Here is an 18,605-nt window from a genome sequence, read left to right on the forward strand (position 1 = left end):
GCAATAGACAGCAGGAATTGGTTCTCACTATGATACCCACTGAAAGCTTCACAAATATATCTGAGAGGTTACTGATTAAACTGATGGACAGAATAACCTTTGCTCTAATTGGGCAAGAAATGTTTTATACTTGTAAAAATACTATGTAGTTGTTGGAAACATAAAGAAAAAAGAACTTGTATGTGTAACAATAAATGAATGTGTAAAAACCATAAATTAACTTGATCAAATTAAAAATCATATTTAAGGGTCTATAGCACATTGGTTCATATTTTCCTGAATAACCTACAATATAAAGCTTCAGGGGTCGAAGGCCTCAACAATTGCTCACAAAATAGATTCTAAGATTTTTAGATATAAAATCAATTTCCTTTTGAAGTGCTGCCAGTGGATGGAGAAAGCTCCAGTTCTGATGTCCTTAGTATTTTAAAATCATTTAAAACCAATGACATTAGTACATTATAATAGTATATATAGGAACAAAAAGGAATGGCTGAAACAAATTTTATTCAGTTGCCTATAATATCAACTTTAGTTATAGAGACATGTTGCTCTATTTATCACCAGTGTCTACTGCAGCACGTTGCTACTACTTGCCTGTAAAGAACTGCTGGAAGGGTTGTAGTCTTCTGAGTCCCACCTTCTTTCTTACTTGGCTTTCTCTCCTTAGGTGCTCGCAAAATTGCTGGTATGTTTAATTTCTATTAAGTGTAAAGAAATATAGAAACACTGGTATATAATGGAATATTCCTTTTTATTTAATTCTGAGCAGTCATAAAATTTGGCCATGCCCAATATGCTAAAAATTATGAGGAAAAACTGCTTAGTCAGGTTACAAAAATGAGTATGCTATATATTCTGCCCCCAAGTGAGCTGCATGAAAAATGAAATTGCATTCCTATATTTTTCAATGAAAAAAAAAAGCCAAAGACATTAAAGACCTGGCTTTTTAACTTTTCCCCCTTTAACAGAGGAAGCTTTAACAGAGACAGACAAGGACAAGCTGGTTTAGAAGGTTAAAAGAAAAAAGAAAAAAAGAAAAATCCACTACACTTCACAAAAGAATATTGAGGCAGTTTATTTTCCTCAGCATCCCTGCTACAGTGGTGCTCCATAGGTTAATTAGAAAAATTATCTTATTGGACCAAACTCTCCACAAAGCAGGAGAGATTCTCTTCGGGTTTCTACTAATCTGCAGTATGCTAGCTTCACAGACAGCAACCATCTATCAAAGTCATTTCTCAGTGGCCCTGTGGGCCTGCATCTGTTCAGCCAACTGGAAAAAAGTGTCATGCAAGCTGTGCAAATGAAACTACTACTTTTTATTATTATTAAATGATTGCACCAGGAAATACATGTGTGAATCTTTAGATTTTTTAAAAAAGGGGGAACAAGTTAAAGAGCTATTAACAAAGTTATATTCATGAAGACATATTCTCATATGTATGAAAGGCTCATACAGACCAGATTCAATTACATTCTCTAGTCAGTTTAACAGGACCTACCAAACACTTCTGTATAAATTCTTAATTCAATATTGCTAACTTAAATTAACGAATATTTACAAGACCACTGCTGGCCTGTTGTCTAATTTTGGAAGAGATCATCTTTAATCTTAGAAAAAAGCTAAATGCTTCTTTGTGTTGGGAATAACACATGAAACAAATCCACATTCTTGAGAATCGGCTAGCTGCAATGAATACCAGTTATAAGCCTTTTGTGAAGGCTGAGGTGGAAAGCAGCCAGTGACAGTCATCAATGCTTCAGATACAGCCAGCTATAGAGTGGCATTTATTCTGGAGGATGGGAGAATAAGGGGGAAAACAGGCACCAAATAGTAAAAATTGTTCCTTGCCATCTTTAAACACAGTTGAAAATTACTGGAGTTTGCTGATTTACAAATGGAAAACTCTATAATTCAATAAATTTAATAATTGGAAGGCTGCATCTTTTTTACAACTGACAAAATAGTCAGTACTGCATTCAAAAATCTAAATATTTGTGCATGCTCGGGAATCTTTTGTGCCCTAAACACAGAAAAAGAGAAAGAAAGATTTTCCCTATTCATAATTAATTGAAAACTCTAGCAAATTATTTCAGTCATGATCCTATTCAGGAAAGGGGACTCTAGACAATAATATACCCCAAGAAAACTTGTTTGAAAGCTACAATTGTTAGAGAAGGAACATTGAGAAATGCAGTTGGATTAACCCATGCTTCAGGTTTAGCTTCATCACAAATGACAGGTCAATCAGTTACAGCAAATGAAAGAATTTTGCAAACAAGATAGCTAATAAAAAAACAAAATTAAGCTACAGGTTCCCAATAGGTAGCCTGCAGAGCCCTAGATATATTTCAATCAGAAATCATTATCCCCAGGGAAATGCCAGGGTTTCTCAAATATATCTTTTCGGCCACAAAATGTGGCAGTAACAAACAGAAAAGCCTATTCTTAGGAGTCACACGACAGGCAAGACATAACAAAAATGAACAAAAAACACCCTGACAAGGATGAAGAAAAAACCAACCTGCCCAATTATTCTCCCCAGCACGGCCCAGATTCCTTGCCCTTCAGTACGCAATTTTGCATTTATATTCTGATGTTCTTCTAAGGATTCACACAACTGAAAAGGAATGCAGTGGAAACCATTGTGAAAATTATTTAGCACTTCTTATCCAGGAGGAGGCATTCTTTACCTACAATACCTGATCTATGAGAGGTAATTAAATAATAAAATTGTTCAGTCATGTCAATGCAACTGAAATCAGTAAAGTTAATCAGCCATTCAATAACACCAGAAAGAAAACATGGGCATCCATCTGTTTAGTCAGAGAGAACCTAAAGCAATTTTGTCTGACAATAAGACTATAATGACAGTCAAGAAACATCACAACAGTTCCACTCTTATTTCCATCTGCAAAGATGTGCCAAGTATTTTTACACAGGGAATCATGATTTCAGCACTACACACCTGCACATTAAAAAGTATAAAGATATAAATCAAGAATGTATATGTTACATCTTGTACATTTATATGAAAAAGCCATTGTTTCTTCCTGACTACTCCTTATTTTTGGACAATTCCAACATCTAGTGTCACTTTCAGGGGGTGTATATGTAAATGGCTTTCTGAAAGCAAGCTGAGAACAATATAAATCTGCAGTTTAAATTTTCACAGCATTTTTTTTCTTGTCACCTAGATCACTCTACACACACAACTGTGTGTTATCATTAAACATATATGTAACTGGTTCCTTCAAAACTTCCAAACTTCATTTAGGAAAGATTTCAATTTTACACCAAGGAAACAGTATATACACAGTGGTAGGTATGAAATGCTTTGCAAGATGAAGCTGTTGGAAGCTGCTGCATGGTGACCAAGTGGAAGGAAACACAGTTCACAGTTAAATGCAAAATGCTCTAGGTTTAATCCCTAGTATTTCCAAAAGATCAGGTAGCAGGTGATGTAAAGCACCTCTTCTTGAGTCCTTGCAGAGCCACTGCAAGTCAAAATAGGTAATATTAAATTAAATGGACAGATAGGGATGTTCCATATCTAAGGGTGCAGATGGGAATTTCTGTCCTTATCTTTAAGACTGATAGGCTGTGGTGAAGATAAAGGTCATGTAAGTAAACACCATGCAATTGTATGGTTGCTGAATGGACAAGCATCCCTGAACCAGTTTGGGCACCTGATATCAGCAGAGCCAACTGTTCATATATTAATTCTGTGCTTCACTGAACTAAAAGAGTTAACTCATGATACCGTCGCAACTTCATGCTTAAAGATAAGGTCAGAAATTTCCCTCTGCAATTACCATATAGTGGCTGACAGAGATATGCCCTAATGAACCACTTCAGTGGCAACTCTGTGTTGTACATATGAGCAACAAACAACCAATAAGCAAGTGTAAGCCTCTGATACCAGGTGGGGAGAGGCTGTACAAATGAGGGCCTCTTAGGAACAAGTTAATCATTTACTGGGCTATACGTAAAGATTACTGAAAAATCAAGACCCTTAACTGATTCTAAAATTTGACCAAACAAGAATTTTGGGGACACAGGAATGAATGATTCTGTAAATAAGTTCAATTCCATTCTATTTTTTAAATGCACTAATTAACATATTATTGAAAGCATATTCTTTACCTTGTTATATTCCACATGGAGTTTTTCTTGTTCATTCTCCAGCTTGTCCTTAATTTTTTTTTGTTCTGCCATATTTTCCTGGATCTGGATCATGCGCATGTTTCTCTCTTAAAATAAAAACCAGCACCTTCTGTATTTATTTCTTTGAGTGTGCGAAGCAACAGGCCAAATGTAATCAGGATAACACAAAACATATGATGTTTATATATAGCTGGTTACAAAGACACAGACCGCTTCAGCCTCTAGTAAGTTAGAGAATGGGCATAATACAGTGGACCCTTGTTATACGCTGGAGTTTGGTTCACAGATCCCCCATGGATAACAAAATCCATGGATGCTCAAGTCCCATTAAATATAATGACATAGCAAAATGGTGTCTCTTATAAAAACGGAAAATCAAGGTTTGATATTTGAAATTTATACTTTTTTTTTTAACATTTTCAAACCGTGGATGCTTGAATCCATATATAAAAAAATCCGTATATAAGAAGGGCCGACAGTACAAGCATACCTCAGTTAACAAAGCCTTTGACAAAGAAGCTCCTTTTTACAAAGTCCTTTGATGCTGTCCAGCCTCCCCCCCCCCCATTCATTCTGTCTAGATGGTAGCTTTTTAGCAGCATCTGCATTAAGAGCATGGTGAAGGAGGGCTAGAGAAACACAGATGTTCAGTGTGAAGTTGCAGCAGCATGTCTGCACTGAACAGTTCAATGGGAAAAAGCAGGATTTTATTCTAATCAATTCTACAGAAGCTGTGTGTGCCTGCTTACAACAAGCAAGGTAAACAGACATTCCCTCCAGAATCTCTTACTGAGCATGCATGAAAGGCAAAAGGGGAAGAACAGATAAACCTGCTTTACATCTCTGCCCTGATTGTTTTTAAAAAAGCATAGTTCTATAAGTTTGGCCACTGAAATGGAAATCAGAAGAAATGTGGAGTTTGGTGAAAGAAAAAAATTGTTTCTGGATGCATTTTGGAAGATGCTTTCAAGAGATCTAGAAAGTTGAAAACAATTTTTATTCACTCAGGCAAGGCTTATTTGAGTCACTTCATTTCACATGTAAATACTGTTAGTTTTTGATAAAACTGCACTTTTTGGGGGGTGGGTAATGTAGGAACTGTCTCTATTCTTTCCATGCTATTTTTGCCTCTGGTACCAATGTGTTAAAGAAGTTATGCCCAGCAACATACCTATATTTTAAAATCACTTCTTTACTAAGATCAAAAATAAATATATAAAACATGCTAGTAAGTGATTCCATCCCCAGAGAGCAGAAAAGGAAATCTTACAATGGAGAGCAATCCTGGTCACACTATTAGAGCATTTTATAATGCTACTCTAGCCTCAAAAACAAGGATTTGAGAGAAAATTGGTAGCATTAAGGCCAATATAACATTATGTGAAAAAAAGCCTAAACCTGAGTACAGAAACACCTACTGAAACATGTTTTTTTGTGGGTTTTCAGGCTATGTGGCCATGTTCTACAAGAGTTTCTTCCTGACGTTTCGCCAGCATCTGTGGCTGGCATCTTCAGAGAAAACACCCACTGAGACACATTTGCAAGGCACTTTTGGATAAAACTGCTTGCCTCAATGGTGATTTTGGATACCACAACTGATGCAAGGCCAAATGAAGTGCCCAGAGTTTGTTTGGTCTGATTTGCTCTTGTGGAAATGTTTAAGCTTTTGAAGTCAAAGGATTTGGACAAGACAACTATATACTCTCTCCACCCATGGTTAATTTGAATGAGTTGGAACAGACTGACTGAGTGGATCTACTGTGCACTACTGTTTCTTATGCTTTCAACAAAGAGCTGATGTCTTCAGAAAGGCACTGATGAGCTTGCTTCTCAAAACATGGACACTGGCCCAAAGCTTCTTAACTACTTTGCAATCACAAATAGACCCATTATAGGGTAGATGCATGAGAGGGAACAGACCATGTAGTTTCTAAAATTCTTGAGACGAACAACCTTGTCTATACCAGGAGCAAAGTACATCCATCCAGATGTTGTTTGACTACAACTCTTGCAGGACCCAGGCAGCAAAGCCAATGGCAAGGAATGCTGGTTGTAGGAGCACAACAGCATCTGCATGACTACACTTTGCCCAGCACAGTCTAGGCCCATTCTTGTGCAATATAAGCCCAGCTTTTCTAAAAGCATAAGTCTTGGCCAATGTGGCAAAAGAACTTTACTAGAAGAAAGAGACTGTTCATTCTCCTTAATATCTCAACAGCTTTAATTATGGTATTCCTTCTGATCAGGGCCATAGTATATGAACTTATACCCAGAGGACAGAACTGGAAGATAACATCTCAATGCCATGGTAGTTAAGGCTAAGGTTCCATAGGGTTCCTAATCATTACTAGATTTGCATTACCACTAACGCTAATACACATGACACCCAACTATATTTCTCTCTATCATTCTGGACCAACATCCAGTCGGCTAGAAGATAAGCCAAAGCTGATTCTGTCAAGGTGGAAACAATGTGAAGACACACTTCCCTCATCTGGAAATTGGGGAAGTACAGTTGCCCCTCCTAACTTGCGGATCTGCGACCTCAAAAATTCACGGAGGGGTGACCTCCACTATTTTCAATGGGCTGTGGGCCCCATTCAAGCCTATGGGGCTTAAATATGCGTGAGCCTCTGCTTTTGCCAGGGGTGGATCCTGGAACGGATCCCTCTTGAAAATAGAGGGCCAACCGTAATTTGCTCTGGACAGAGAGCCCCTTTGAATGATATTTCTCCTAGCTCCATCATGATCAATGTAGTCACGAGTGGTTTCAGTGGTAAGGAATGATTCTGTGCAGATATGGCTGTTCTATGACAGCAATAGCCTGGCCACGTAACTTAGATACAGTTGTTGCTCCGTATCCGCAGGGGATTTGTTCCAGACCCATCCCCATTGGTTACCAAAATCCATGCATGCTAAAGTCTCATTAAAATTAATGGTGCATGTGCACCCTATAGCGCAGCCACGTGCGCACGCCACCATTAAGCAAAAGGGGAGCTTGCCATCCACGTATGGTTAAATCCATGGATGGCAAATCTACCGATAAGAAGGGTGGATTGCACATGATGCAGTGCCTTATGTGCTATGTTTCTGGGTATTAAGATCTATTAAAAATGCTATCTTGACAATGCTACAATAGCCAAGTGGCAATCTGGAGTACTCAATCCATTCTTTATCTCCATTCTTGGAACCAAGTCTTATAAAGTTTGGCATCGTGTGAATGTCTATTTATTTATAAACAATCTGGTTTGAATTTAACTGTGCAAGGTTTCTCCCTTGTTTTTATAGCTTTACAAGTCAACAATATTATTATATTGTCTTTTGCTAGTATTGCATTAAATACAATATTAGTATATTACTTTATTATGCAGTACCACTAGTAGTGCATTTAACTGAGTTTGGTATTTTTTATAATGGAATCAGGTAATACATTTTAAAATTAAAATTAAAATATTTGTATTGAAATATTTTACATTTATAGTCTGAATCACTACTTAATTGCTACACATCAATGATCGGTGGCTGTTTCATTTCTTTAAATCTAAAATGTAGGGTTTATACTGGCCATATCTCAGAGTATATAGGAGGCATCATCATGATCATCATTGTTATAGTCTGGCTCTTTCCCCCCAACCCAGAAGTCAAGGCTGCTCACAAATTAATACAAATACATTATAGCTACAAACAAAAAAAGGTTGACACAGGCGCGGTACAGACCTCCCAAAATGCGAGGCCCGCTGGCGCCTGTTTTTCCTCCACAGGGAAGCTGCAGCCACCAAACCGTGCGGCTTCCCTGCAGATGAAAAAGAACCTGCAAAAAGCGGGCTCTTTTTGACCCGCAGGGCGGACGTCACAAGTGCACCCTTGGCACACTCATGACGTCACAGATGTGGTGCAGCGTGTGGCTGCTATGTGTACGTCACATCACAATGTTATGGCGCCACACTGTACTAGGGTTAGGGACCGTGCGTTTGCTGCGCAGTCCATTAACCCTAGTACGGCGCCAGCATGGCACTTTAGCAACGTGTGTACCGCGCCATTAATAATAATAATAGTAAGTTTTATTTATATACCGCTATTCCAAAGATCATAGCGGTGAACAGCAAGTAAGCTAATTAGCAAGTAAGCTAATTTGCCCCCAACAGTCTGGGTACTCATTTTAGCGACCTCAGAAGGATGCAAGCCTGAGTCGAGCTTGGGCCCTTTTGCTGGTCTTGAACTCGCAACCTTGTGGTTTCGAGTGAATTGCTGCAGTACAGGCATTTAACCACTGCGCCACCAGTGTAATTAAGTCACTAACATCATGACCAATTTAATACATACCATTAGATAATAAAAAGCAGTTTAAAAACAGCACAATTAATGCAATACAGCACCTTATCAAAAGCTCTTTCTTTAAAAAACTTTCAGTTTACATATGCTTCTTGGGATAAAACAGTCTCTAGCTTCCAACAGAAGGACAGCAACTCCACTTTTTCATTTATGGACTAGAAAACAATTCCTTCCAAGTTTAGAGGGAAAGCTATTAGGTCAAGGTTAGGCAATCACAGTGGTTCCAGGGGCTACATCCATCCCATTTCCCACAAGCTTTATGTGCCTGGCTCTGGAAATCACACCTACCTATTTTTCAGATAAGGAAGTGACTTGAAGATTACTTCCCATTTTCTACAAAAAGGTATTTCTGGGCTTTAAATAGTAATAGGAGTAGCATTTAAAGGGAACATAACACCCACTGGAGGCCTCTGAAGATTCAATTCTCAATTTTGGGGGGCAAAAAATTATTTAAGATCAGAAAAGGGTCAAGAAGTGCTGAAAATAAGGGCAGCATGGACCTCGCTGGATGCATAATTAATAATCCTGCATTTTGTGATTGCTGGAAGCTTTTCCAAAAATATACCAATGGCCCTATATAAATTAACAACAACAACAGCATGTGTATTTTCATCCTTACCAAGGTAATAATTCACAAAATCAGCAGTCAGAGCTGGCTGTTTATGTTTCCGTCTTCCATCAACACTGGAACTGGTATCTGAAGTATCCACTGGAAAGATGTCTGTACTAATTCCCATTAATTCTGCTTTGCGCATCAGCTTACGTATTGCTGAAGCACTGCTAGTGAGCGGCCGTGGCAGTTTCTCCCTTGGTACCCATGCTTGAGGCCTGGTGGTACGTGCTATTTCTGCCTTAGCACGATATTGCTGTAGTCTGGCATTAATTCGAGCCTAAAATTGTTTAATAGCACATAAGCATCAAATTAAGTATGAACATTTTTGTTTCATAAAAATATTTTAGTGGGAAGAAATGAATTTTAATGTTGCAGAGTAACAGGTCCTAGAACTACTTCTCTAACATGAATTTCAATCTTCTATGATTAGAAAATAATAGGTTTGAAACAGATCCTACACACATTCAACATATTTAGATAGACATTAAAGAACAATCTAGAAATGGCACCAGTTCTTCCATTATTTTTATTTCCCATAATAGCACTTCATAATCCTCATAAAGAGCCCTGTTGAATCAGACATGCGGTTTATTTCATCCAACACTCTCCTACAGTAGTCAACATGATATTTATGCAGGACATGAGTCCAACAGCATTCTCCCACTCATGTTTACCAGCTACTAGTATTCAATGATACGCTCTTTCCAATGGAACATAATATATATCCATCATGACTAGCTCCCATTGGCAGGCTTATCCTTCACAAACTGATCTATCCAAGTTGGATAAAGCTATGTAAGGGCCAAAACACACTGCAGAAATAATCCAGTTTGAGACTGCTTTAATTGCCTTGGCTCAATACTAGAGAATTCTGGGAACTGTAGTTTTGTGAGATATTTAGCCTTCTCTTTCAGAGAGCTCTGGGGTCACAATAGACTACAATTTCCAGGATTCCATACCACTGAGCCAGGGCAGTTAAAGCAGTCTCAAACTGAATTATTTCTGAAGTGTTTTAGACCCAAGTTGGCAGCCATCACTAGATCCTGTAGGAGCAAATTCCATAGTACGGAAATTCCCTTCTATGTCCTGTATCTTCCACCTCTCAGCTTCACTTAGGGCTGCCATAATTGTCCACTTTTACCAGGGACAAAATGTAGGACAAATTCAAGACCAAACTGTAGGGCAACTGCAGGACAAAACTCAGCTCAAAATGTAGGACATTTAAGGTCCACCATTTTTCTTCAATGTCCTACATTTTGGGCTGAGTTTTGTCCTGCAGTTGTCCTACAGTTTGGTCTTGAATTTGTTCCACATTTTGTCCCTGGTAAAAGTGGACAATTATGGCAACCCTAGCTTCACTGGACGATCCCAGATTACAGCATTGCAAGAGAGGGAGAAAAGCTCTACCTATTGATACATCATTTTATACAGTTTTATCGTTTCTCCCTTAATTTACTTTCTTCTAAGCTATAAAGCTGCAAATGTAGTATTTTTCCATAAGGAAGTTGCTCTACCCTTTTCATTATTTTGGTCTCCCATACAGATCTGTGACAGATAACATTGTATACTTCCTTCTGCTGTGAGAAAGTATTGTTTGTCCTTGTTCTTTGCTTTCTAACTAGTTACAGATCCATAAAAGGACTTGTCCTCTTATTCTAAGATTGCTAGGTTGCCTCAGAAGTTTTGGGGAGGCAATTTGTCAAAAGCTCTTTGAAAGTCCAATTAAACACATATTGCCCATTTATCCCATGGAGAATAGAATATCACTCACATCTCCCCAAGCAGGTAGCCTTTCAGAATTCCTTAGCTAATGCTACCTAAAGGGTGCTGATAACACTAGAACAGAACACAGCAAGGCAGAAAATTGTGATAGCCTAAATTTTGCGACAGTACTATGTACTCAAGCTAGAAGCCCTGGTGGTGCAGTGGTTAAATGCCTGTACTGCAGCCACTCACTCAAAACCATAAGGTTGGGAGTTCAAGACCAGCAAAAGGGCTCAAGCTTGACTCAGGCTTGCATCATTCCGAAGTCGCTAAAATGAGTACCCAGACTGTTGGGGGAAAATTAGCTTACAGTTGTAAACCGCTTAGACACTGCTTAGGCGGTATGAAGTGGTATATAAATGAAGCTTGTTTTTGTTTGTTAGACATTAGCCAGGACTGAGGGAGATAAAGCCTGTCTGGAGACTGAGGGGGTTGGAACAATTGATATGGAAACAGTCATGGGAAATCATGGGGTTCAGATCAGGTGTATCTGCTTGCATTCTCCTTCAAGCTTCAGGATATATATTAGATTGTTTGCAAACAAATGAGAAACATTGTTAAAGTTGCAACCACTGCAATTCCAGCATCTCTCTGCATCTGTCACTCCTTTCATTCAGTACTGAATATAAATGTAAGTTTGGTGTGGGTAAACTACCTGAGCTTCTGGAGAGAGTTGCTTCTCTCTCTCTTGCAAAGACATTTTGCAATAAGACTGTAAAGCCAAATAGTTCTTGCGTTTCCATTTTCTATCCATCCGGTCTGCGTGTTGCTTACAGTAAGCAAAAAAAGGATCTGCAATATCCTGTAAAAATTTTCAAAATTAAGAATGTGAAGGATTATACAAGAAAACAAAGAAAATAGTCCATACAATCGTTTTTAAAAATACGTTTCACAAATTCATGACAATGTGGTTTGAAAAGAGTATTGTAATTGTGAAAGTGTTTAAATTAGTTAAACTAAAAATAGGTATATCTACATAAAATCAGTACTGATGAATGTGAAACCTTTCCTTTTGATATAGCTTTTAAATTCAGAAAATGAATGACAAGTGAAATGGTAAAGGACATGGACCTAAAAATTGTTGTACATTCACTGGTAACTTCATGACTTGATTTTTGTAATGCGCTCTACATGGGGCTACCCTTGTGCCTAGTTCGGAAACTTCAACAAGTGCAAAATATGGCAGCCCGGCTGGTCGCTGGAAAAACTAGGAGTGACCGAATAACACCTGTCCTAAAATCTCTTCACTGTCTGCCTATTAGTTTCCGGCACAGTACAAGGTGTTGGTTATAACCTTTAAAGCCCTACATGGCTTGGTCCCGACCTATTTGAGGGATTGCCCACTTCCATATAATCCACCCCACACACTCGGGTCCTCTGGGAGGAATCTACTGCAGCCTTTAAAAACCAGACTAACTGCTACCTCCCAGAGGGCCTTCTCTGCAATTGCTCCCAAACTATGGAACAGCCTGCTGGACGAGATCCGTAAAACTGCCAGCTCAGACAGCTTTAAAAAAGCTGTCAAGATGGATCTCTTCCGGCAGGCCTTTCCTGAATAAAAGTGCCCGGCCACAGAATGACTGCCCCTCACATCATGTATTAGCCCACCGCTCTGTCCTCGTTATATATATATATATATATATATATATATATATATATATATGTTATAATAGATATTTTAATTGTAACATGTTTAATCCTGTTTTAAGGGGGGGGGGAATTTGGGACACAATGTTGTGAATGTGGATTTTAATGTGTTGTGAGCCGCTCTGATTGTCTCGTCACAGAAAAGCAGGGTACAAATAAAAGTTTTATTTTATTTATTATTATTTATTTATAATTTGGTTCATAAAACAAAACATTAGGTTGGATCCAGACTTGGTCACAGTTAGAACAGACATACTAAAATCAATGGGACGTTTTCTTTAGCTAAGTGCTTATGACTTCAATGGGTCCACTCTAAATCTGACTAAATATGGATCCAGCTCATTTAATTTGAAATGCTTTGGCTTCACAAAGAGCTCACTGTTAGCAACATTTATGTAAATATTAGTGTGCAAATTTCAAGTTTAATCTCATGCATTCAAAGGGGAGGTACTACTGAAAATCAAGTACATAATTCTGTGTCATTTTCCAAATACATAAATGCAAGATGTAATACATTTTATACATTAATATATTCCACAGCTGAAAAAAATAGAATTTTTGGCATACATCACAAAACATATTTGCTTCTCTGTCAGACACAGCACAATCAAATATGTTTTATGCTGCATTACATTTTTTATTTCCAAATTATAATAAACAGAAATTGGATAGCTGAAAGGTTTGACAAATTTTTCTCTGAAAAATAATCAAGAAGTAGATGGTAAGTTGATAGAGGAATTGAAAAAAAGGTATTTCATAGCAGAATAATTAAGATTGATTGGAAGTAAAGCACTTTCCTCAGACATGCATCTATTTCTAGTATGGAATGTGTGCCAAAGAAATGCTTCCTGCTAAAGATATCTACATTCAAGGAAATATGAAATGGAGAGGAAAGTATAAAATACAGGTAGTCATTACATCCTGACACTGCAAAGCTTAACCAATTAACATTAAACAAAGTATTTGATTGGAAACTGAATCTAAAGAAAACCTCACCCAAAGCCCTCCATCCTCCATTCTGCAGCCAAATCAAAGGCGTGCACATGAATACAGGCACAGAAATTATTTTAACAAATTCAAAATGAATTGTAGTAAGTACCTATGTGAATAATGCTGCCAAAGATTCTGTTGTAGCTTATGATGCCATGTTGGTGTTTTGGCATATGACTCTAGGAGATAATTTTAAAAAGTAAAGGTAGTCCCTTGACATGAATGTCTAGTTGTAACTGACTGTAGGGGGCAGTGCTCATCTCTGTTTCTAAGCTGAAGAACCAGCCAAGGACTGCTCTGGTTGTCATGTGGCAAGCATGACTACACCGTATGCGGCTACCTTCCCACTGAGAAGTGGTACCTATCTATCTACTTGCATTTCCATGCTTTCAAACTGCTAGGTTGACAGAAGATGGGACTAGTGACAGGAGTTCACACCATCATGCAGCACTTGGGCCTCGAACTACCAACCTTTCGATCTTCCGGTTATGAGAACTGGTGTCTTAACCACTAATCCACTGCATCCCATAGGGAGATAACTTAACCAAAGCAAAATATACTTGTTTATCTACCTCCTCTGCTGCAGCTTCTGACAACAGGCCTTCCTTTTGAGCACAGGTCACATGGAAATAAGCTCTGCACATTCCAGCATCACAACTAATGCAAACTCCAGTTCTGGCAAAACGAGCATCTTCACAGAAACTGCATTCCTGCAGTAGATAAATGAGGGCTGAGTAAATATTAAAAACAGACTCAAGTACTGTCTTTATATAATGGCTAAAACCATTATATATGCTTTCACAAAAAAATTAAAAGGCTCCTACACACTTAAAGTGGCTTAAGTGGTTTAGTATCCAGAAGAGAAAGATGAAGGGAAAAAAGGAACAAGAGAAAGAAGTTACTTGGGAACAGAAAATGCATGCTCTCTCTGTGTGTGTATACACACTCTATCACAATCTGATTAAAACAGGTTATTTTAATTATTAAGTTTATGTCCATCTTGCCATCTAAATGAAAGTTACATAGAAGATTCAAGAAATGATCTACATTTAAAAGCCAAGGCAACTACTAAGTGACACACAAAAACCACAGATACAGGGTGGAAAACATATCTAAACTGGTAAGTCATTACAATTTCCCTTCAGCATACAATCTAAAATGCTGGCATCAATATGAGTGAAAACCACAGAAGTAGAGGTTTTTCTATGAATCACTAGAAACTCTGTATGCAAAGTGATCTTGTAGCATCTTTGAGACTAAAAGAAAGAAAGTTGTCAGTAGCATAAGCTTTGGCAGATTGCATTAAAGCATAAGCTTTCATCAGATGCATACTTAAGTCTACACATGTTTATGCTACTAATTTCTTTATCTCAGTTAGTCTCAAAGGTGTCATAAGATCCTTTTGCAGACTGATCCAGACTAATACATCTATGCCTTTGAATTTTAGAAATCTCTGGGTTAGGCTGAGGGAAAGCCTCTCAATTCTTTGCTCAAACATTACATGTTGGAAATCTTACATATTTTCAAATTAACATTACTTCTGTTTTATAGCGACATCTTTAATTGCAGAAGATCAACTGGGTTGCCTTGCATGTATGACTACCCTGGGGTTAGAACAATAGTAACTAAAGCCCAGTATAGAAAAAGACAGCCAACTTTGCTTAGGCATAGCTGCATATCCCTATCTAATTAGGATTCATAAGCAAAGAGAAAGGAGACTGTCTATATACAGAGTGGGAAACAAGCCCCCTTCCAGAAGATGCTGGGCTACAATCTCCAGCTTTCTTCACTAGTGGCTGAACTAGTTAGGGCAGAAGGGCCTCATGGATTCCTACTCCTGGTCTATATTGACCTTCATTACATTCAGTGAGTTAGTTGCGAGTAATTGCAAAGGAAAGAAACAAAACATATAATTAATGTTACCTTAGCACCATATTTCGAATAGTTCATTTCTGTAAGCGTTACTGGTCGCAATTTGTCAATATCTCCAAATGCTACTCCTGGAACATACAGTGCACAAACAATGTGGACCCATCTGTAACAAAAAATGGGAAGGAATACAGAGCATTTAGGGAAGGGATGTATCAGATTGTTTGTGTATGAATCCAAAAAAGAATTACAGAGAAGTAAAGAATAGTGAGGGCCAGTGTGGTACAGTGATTTGAGTGTTGGACTATGACTCTGTAGACCAGGGTTTGAATCCCTGGGTTGCCATAAGAAAGAAATGACTTAAAGGCACAATAACATAAAATTATAAAGCGGTTTATGACACTTTCTTCATATAATATGAGTATTAAGATAATACAATTTAGAACCAATTAAATAATTCAGCAAGAATGAAAATATAATTTCTAATATGATAATAATTACTGTAAAACTCAACAGTATTTTAAATGTTTCCTTTGAATTCCTTGGGATTATATTAAAGATAAATCCTGCAACCCCCCAAACTTTTATGCCAATTCAGCAAATAGGTAATCGGTATAAAACCACTTCTGGTACATTTACTGTGTACAGCACTGTATGTTCTGCTATCCTTAACATGGCACAACTCATACATACAAAGAGGAAGTCACTGATCCAGTGCCTGAGGCTATGTTAGAACAGTCCCTTAAAAATCTCAACAAAACAAAAACTCATCTCCCCCCACAGTTGAATATAACACAGCTCAATGTTTTAGCAAGGAAAACTTGAATTATTCCTTCCTTCCATTTTACAGTTGTTCAGCAAAGGCTCTATTCCTCTTCCTTTTCAACGGGTTCTATATGCACAGCCATAGTTGTGCCATATGTGTTAGCTTTGATTATTATTATGATGTTGTTGTGTGCCTTCAAGTTGTTTCCAACTTATGGCAATCTGATCATGGGGTTTTCTTGGCAAGTTTCTCTCTGAGCAGATTTGCCATTGCCATTGCCATCCTCTGAGGCTGAAAGAGTATTACTTGCCCAAGGTCACCCAGGGGTTTACACGACTGAGTCCAATGTTCAAACCACTACATCACCAGCTCTCAATTTGCTTTGATTAGGGTGACTGATATCTACAATGAGTCGATATGCATGTTATACATTTAATTTCATTTACTTGGATTCAGGCAACTTAGAGGAGTAATTTGTGCATCGTTGTCTACATCTTTATTCTTTTTACATTTTATTGTTATAACCTTTTCTTAAGCAGCAAGCAATATAACTTGGGTGAACTACTCATTTCCTGTGCTTCAATCTGTTTTTCCTACATGAACACCTATACCAACCCTATCCAATCTCCTGTCCTTTACATGTGCTGGACTTCATTCCCAGGCACTGTGACTAAAAAAAAAGGGGGCAGGGAGTTTATGCCTTGCTTTTCTCCCCCCATCTAAAGTCACTTCAATGATATATCTTTAGAACAGTTTGAGTTTTTTGTTTAATACTAATCTGTAATAAAATAGCCAGTGATTCACGCAAATAAATACAAAGTCTAACGTATTCACCCCTACTAAGATAGTCCTTGTGGTTTTAAATTCTGAGGGAGCTTCACTTTTTGTAAAATACCACTGATGTATCACACTGGGAACAACTTTAAGAGAGAAATGGAGGGAAATAGTTGCCCATCTTTGCATTATCTTCTATATTTTCTTTTTAAAAGCCAAGGGTTTGGCTGGAGATTTTCGATAGTACGTTTTAATGCATCCTCCCCATTGCTCCCTGTAGAGTTCAATATAAAGATACACATCTTCAACAAGCAGCTGCTTCTCAATTTAATTTGCACAGTTTTTTCATGCTCCACTGGTGTATTAAATGCTGCTGCACTCTGTAGGAGTTTATCTATGATAAACCCAACAGCTGGCTGCTTGCTTCATACTGACCTTCTCAAAATGTTTTAGTACATGTCACACAAGTACTGTAGTATTACAGATTTAAACTGCCATTTCAGTATGATTGGCACACAAGTGTCTCATTTCCTTAACCACCTATCTGTGAACTCCATCCTGAATCTTTATTAAAATACACAGAAGTCAGTCAAGTTCACAGCTGAGGCAGCTTCAGCTGCTTTTAATACTAGTGCCTAAATGTTTTCCTGCTCATTTATTTAGCTGCACATGTTTGAGAACCTTGTAATTAAGACAAATTGGGTAATCAAAGAAGAATAATCTTTCATGTTACTTCCCCATCCATTTTGCTCTGAGCAATGATGACAGATGTTGGTGATGGAGAAGGAAAAAAACTGAACTAAAATAAAGACAATAGTCTTATTCTGGTTGGGAATATAGTATCTAGCAAAACAGATTTCATTACATATCCACACTGCTGTACATAAAACTAAGGGGCGAAACAGACTGCCCCAAAGCTGCCCCCAAGAAAGTCGGAATGTGGCCATGGCAACCGCGTGCTGCAGCCCCAATTCTGCCTTTTTGTCAGTGCAAAAAGAAGCAGCAAATTGTTGTTCCTTTTTGTGCCAGCAGAAAGCCAGCTTTTCTAGCCAGCCGTAGCTTTATCACACTCCTGTGGCATGCCATGTCTCAACGCCGTGCTACTGAAGCACTCAGAAACTTGACCATATCTGGGCAACTGGGTGGGGTGAAGCCGGCTTCAGAGTGTACAGGGTCAAAACGCTGCGCTCTGAAGTCACCCAGACAGCAATGCAAAGGGGAAGTCTTTTTCACCCCTAAGAAACATATATGAAATATAAATTTGTTTCAAATTATCAATTTCATTACAAAAGGATGATCGTGAGAAGTCATCCCTCAATAGAAAGACATTTAAGAGACTTAGGGCCTGAACAGACAGGCCAAAATAAAGCTGCTTTGAGTCACTTTGGAGGTATGCTGTTTAAATGACACATACATCTTAAGACGCCAGAAGCTGCATCAAAGCTGTGTTCCAGTCCTTAGGACTGGAACGTGGCTTTGGCACAGCTTCCGGCCTCTTAGGATGCATGCATCATTTAAACAGCATACCTCCAAAGTGACCCAAAGCAGCTTTATTTTGGCCTGTCTGTTCAGGCCCTCAGTCTAATATTCTGACAATTTTAAGCAGAAAGGAAAGCTATGTAATTTTGTTTGCAGGATGTGAATGTCTGGAGCACATGGACATGGTATCCTGGCCTTAG

At 38.2% G+C, this 18,605-nt stretch overlaps 1 protein-coding gene across 11 annotated transcripts in view; it reads right to left on the minus strand.

The window, feature by feature from the left end:
* Window positions 1-18,605, minus strand: part of PHF14 (PHD finger protein 14) — a 168,550-nt gene that overhangs the window by 121,913 nt on the left and 28,032 nt on the right. For 10 of the 11 annotated variants that reach the window (XM_089533164.1, XM_089533162.1, XM_089533155.1 and 7 more), the window contains 7 exons: window positions 15,441-15,552; window positions 14,090-14,227; window positions 11,536-11,682; window positions 9,123-9,393; window positions 4,151-4,257; window positions 2,529-2,624; window positions 598-701 (listed from right to left, as the gene is read on the minus strand). In XM_089533164.1, coding sequence (XP_089389290.1) covers window positions 598-701; window positions 2,529-2,624; window positions 4,151-4,257; window positions 9,123-9,393; window positions 11,536-11,682; window positions 14,090-14,227; window positions 15,441-15,552 — 975 coding nt within the window. Of the gene's footprint in view, window positions 1-593; window positions 702-2,528; window positions 2,625-4,150; window positions 4,258-9,122; window positions 9,394-11,535; window positions 11,683-14,089; window positions 14,228-15,440; window positions 15,553-18,605 lie in introns of all 11 variants that reach the window. The other variant, XM_089533158.1, reaches the window with a different exon arrangement.

This window comes from Sceloporus occidentalis, unplaced genomic scaffold, assembly GCF_023333645.1.
Source record: "Sceloporus occidentalis isolate IW3139 unplaced genomic scaffold, rSceOcc1.0.p SCAF_7, whole genome shotgun sequence".
NCBI lineage: Eukaryota > Metazoa > Chordata > Lepidosauria > Squamata > Phrynosomatidae > Sceloporus > Sceloporus occidentalis.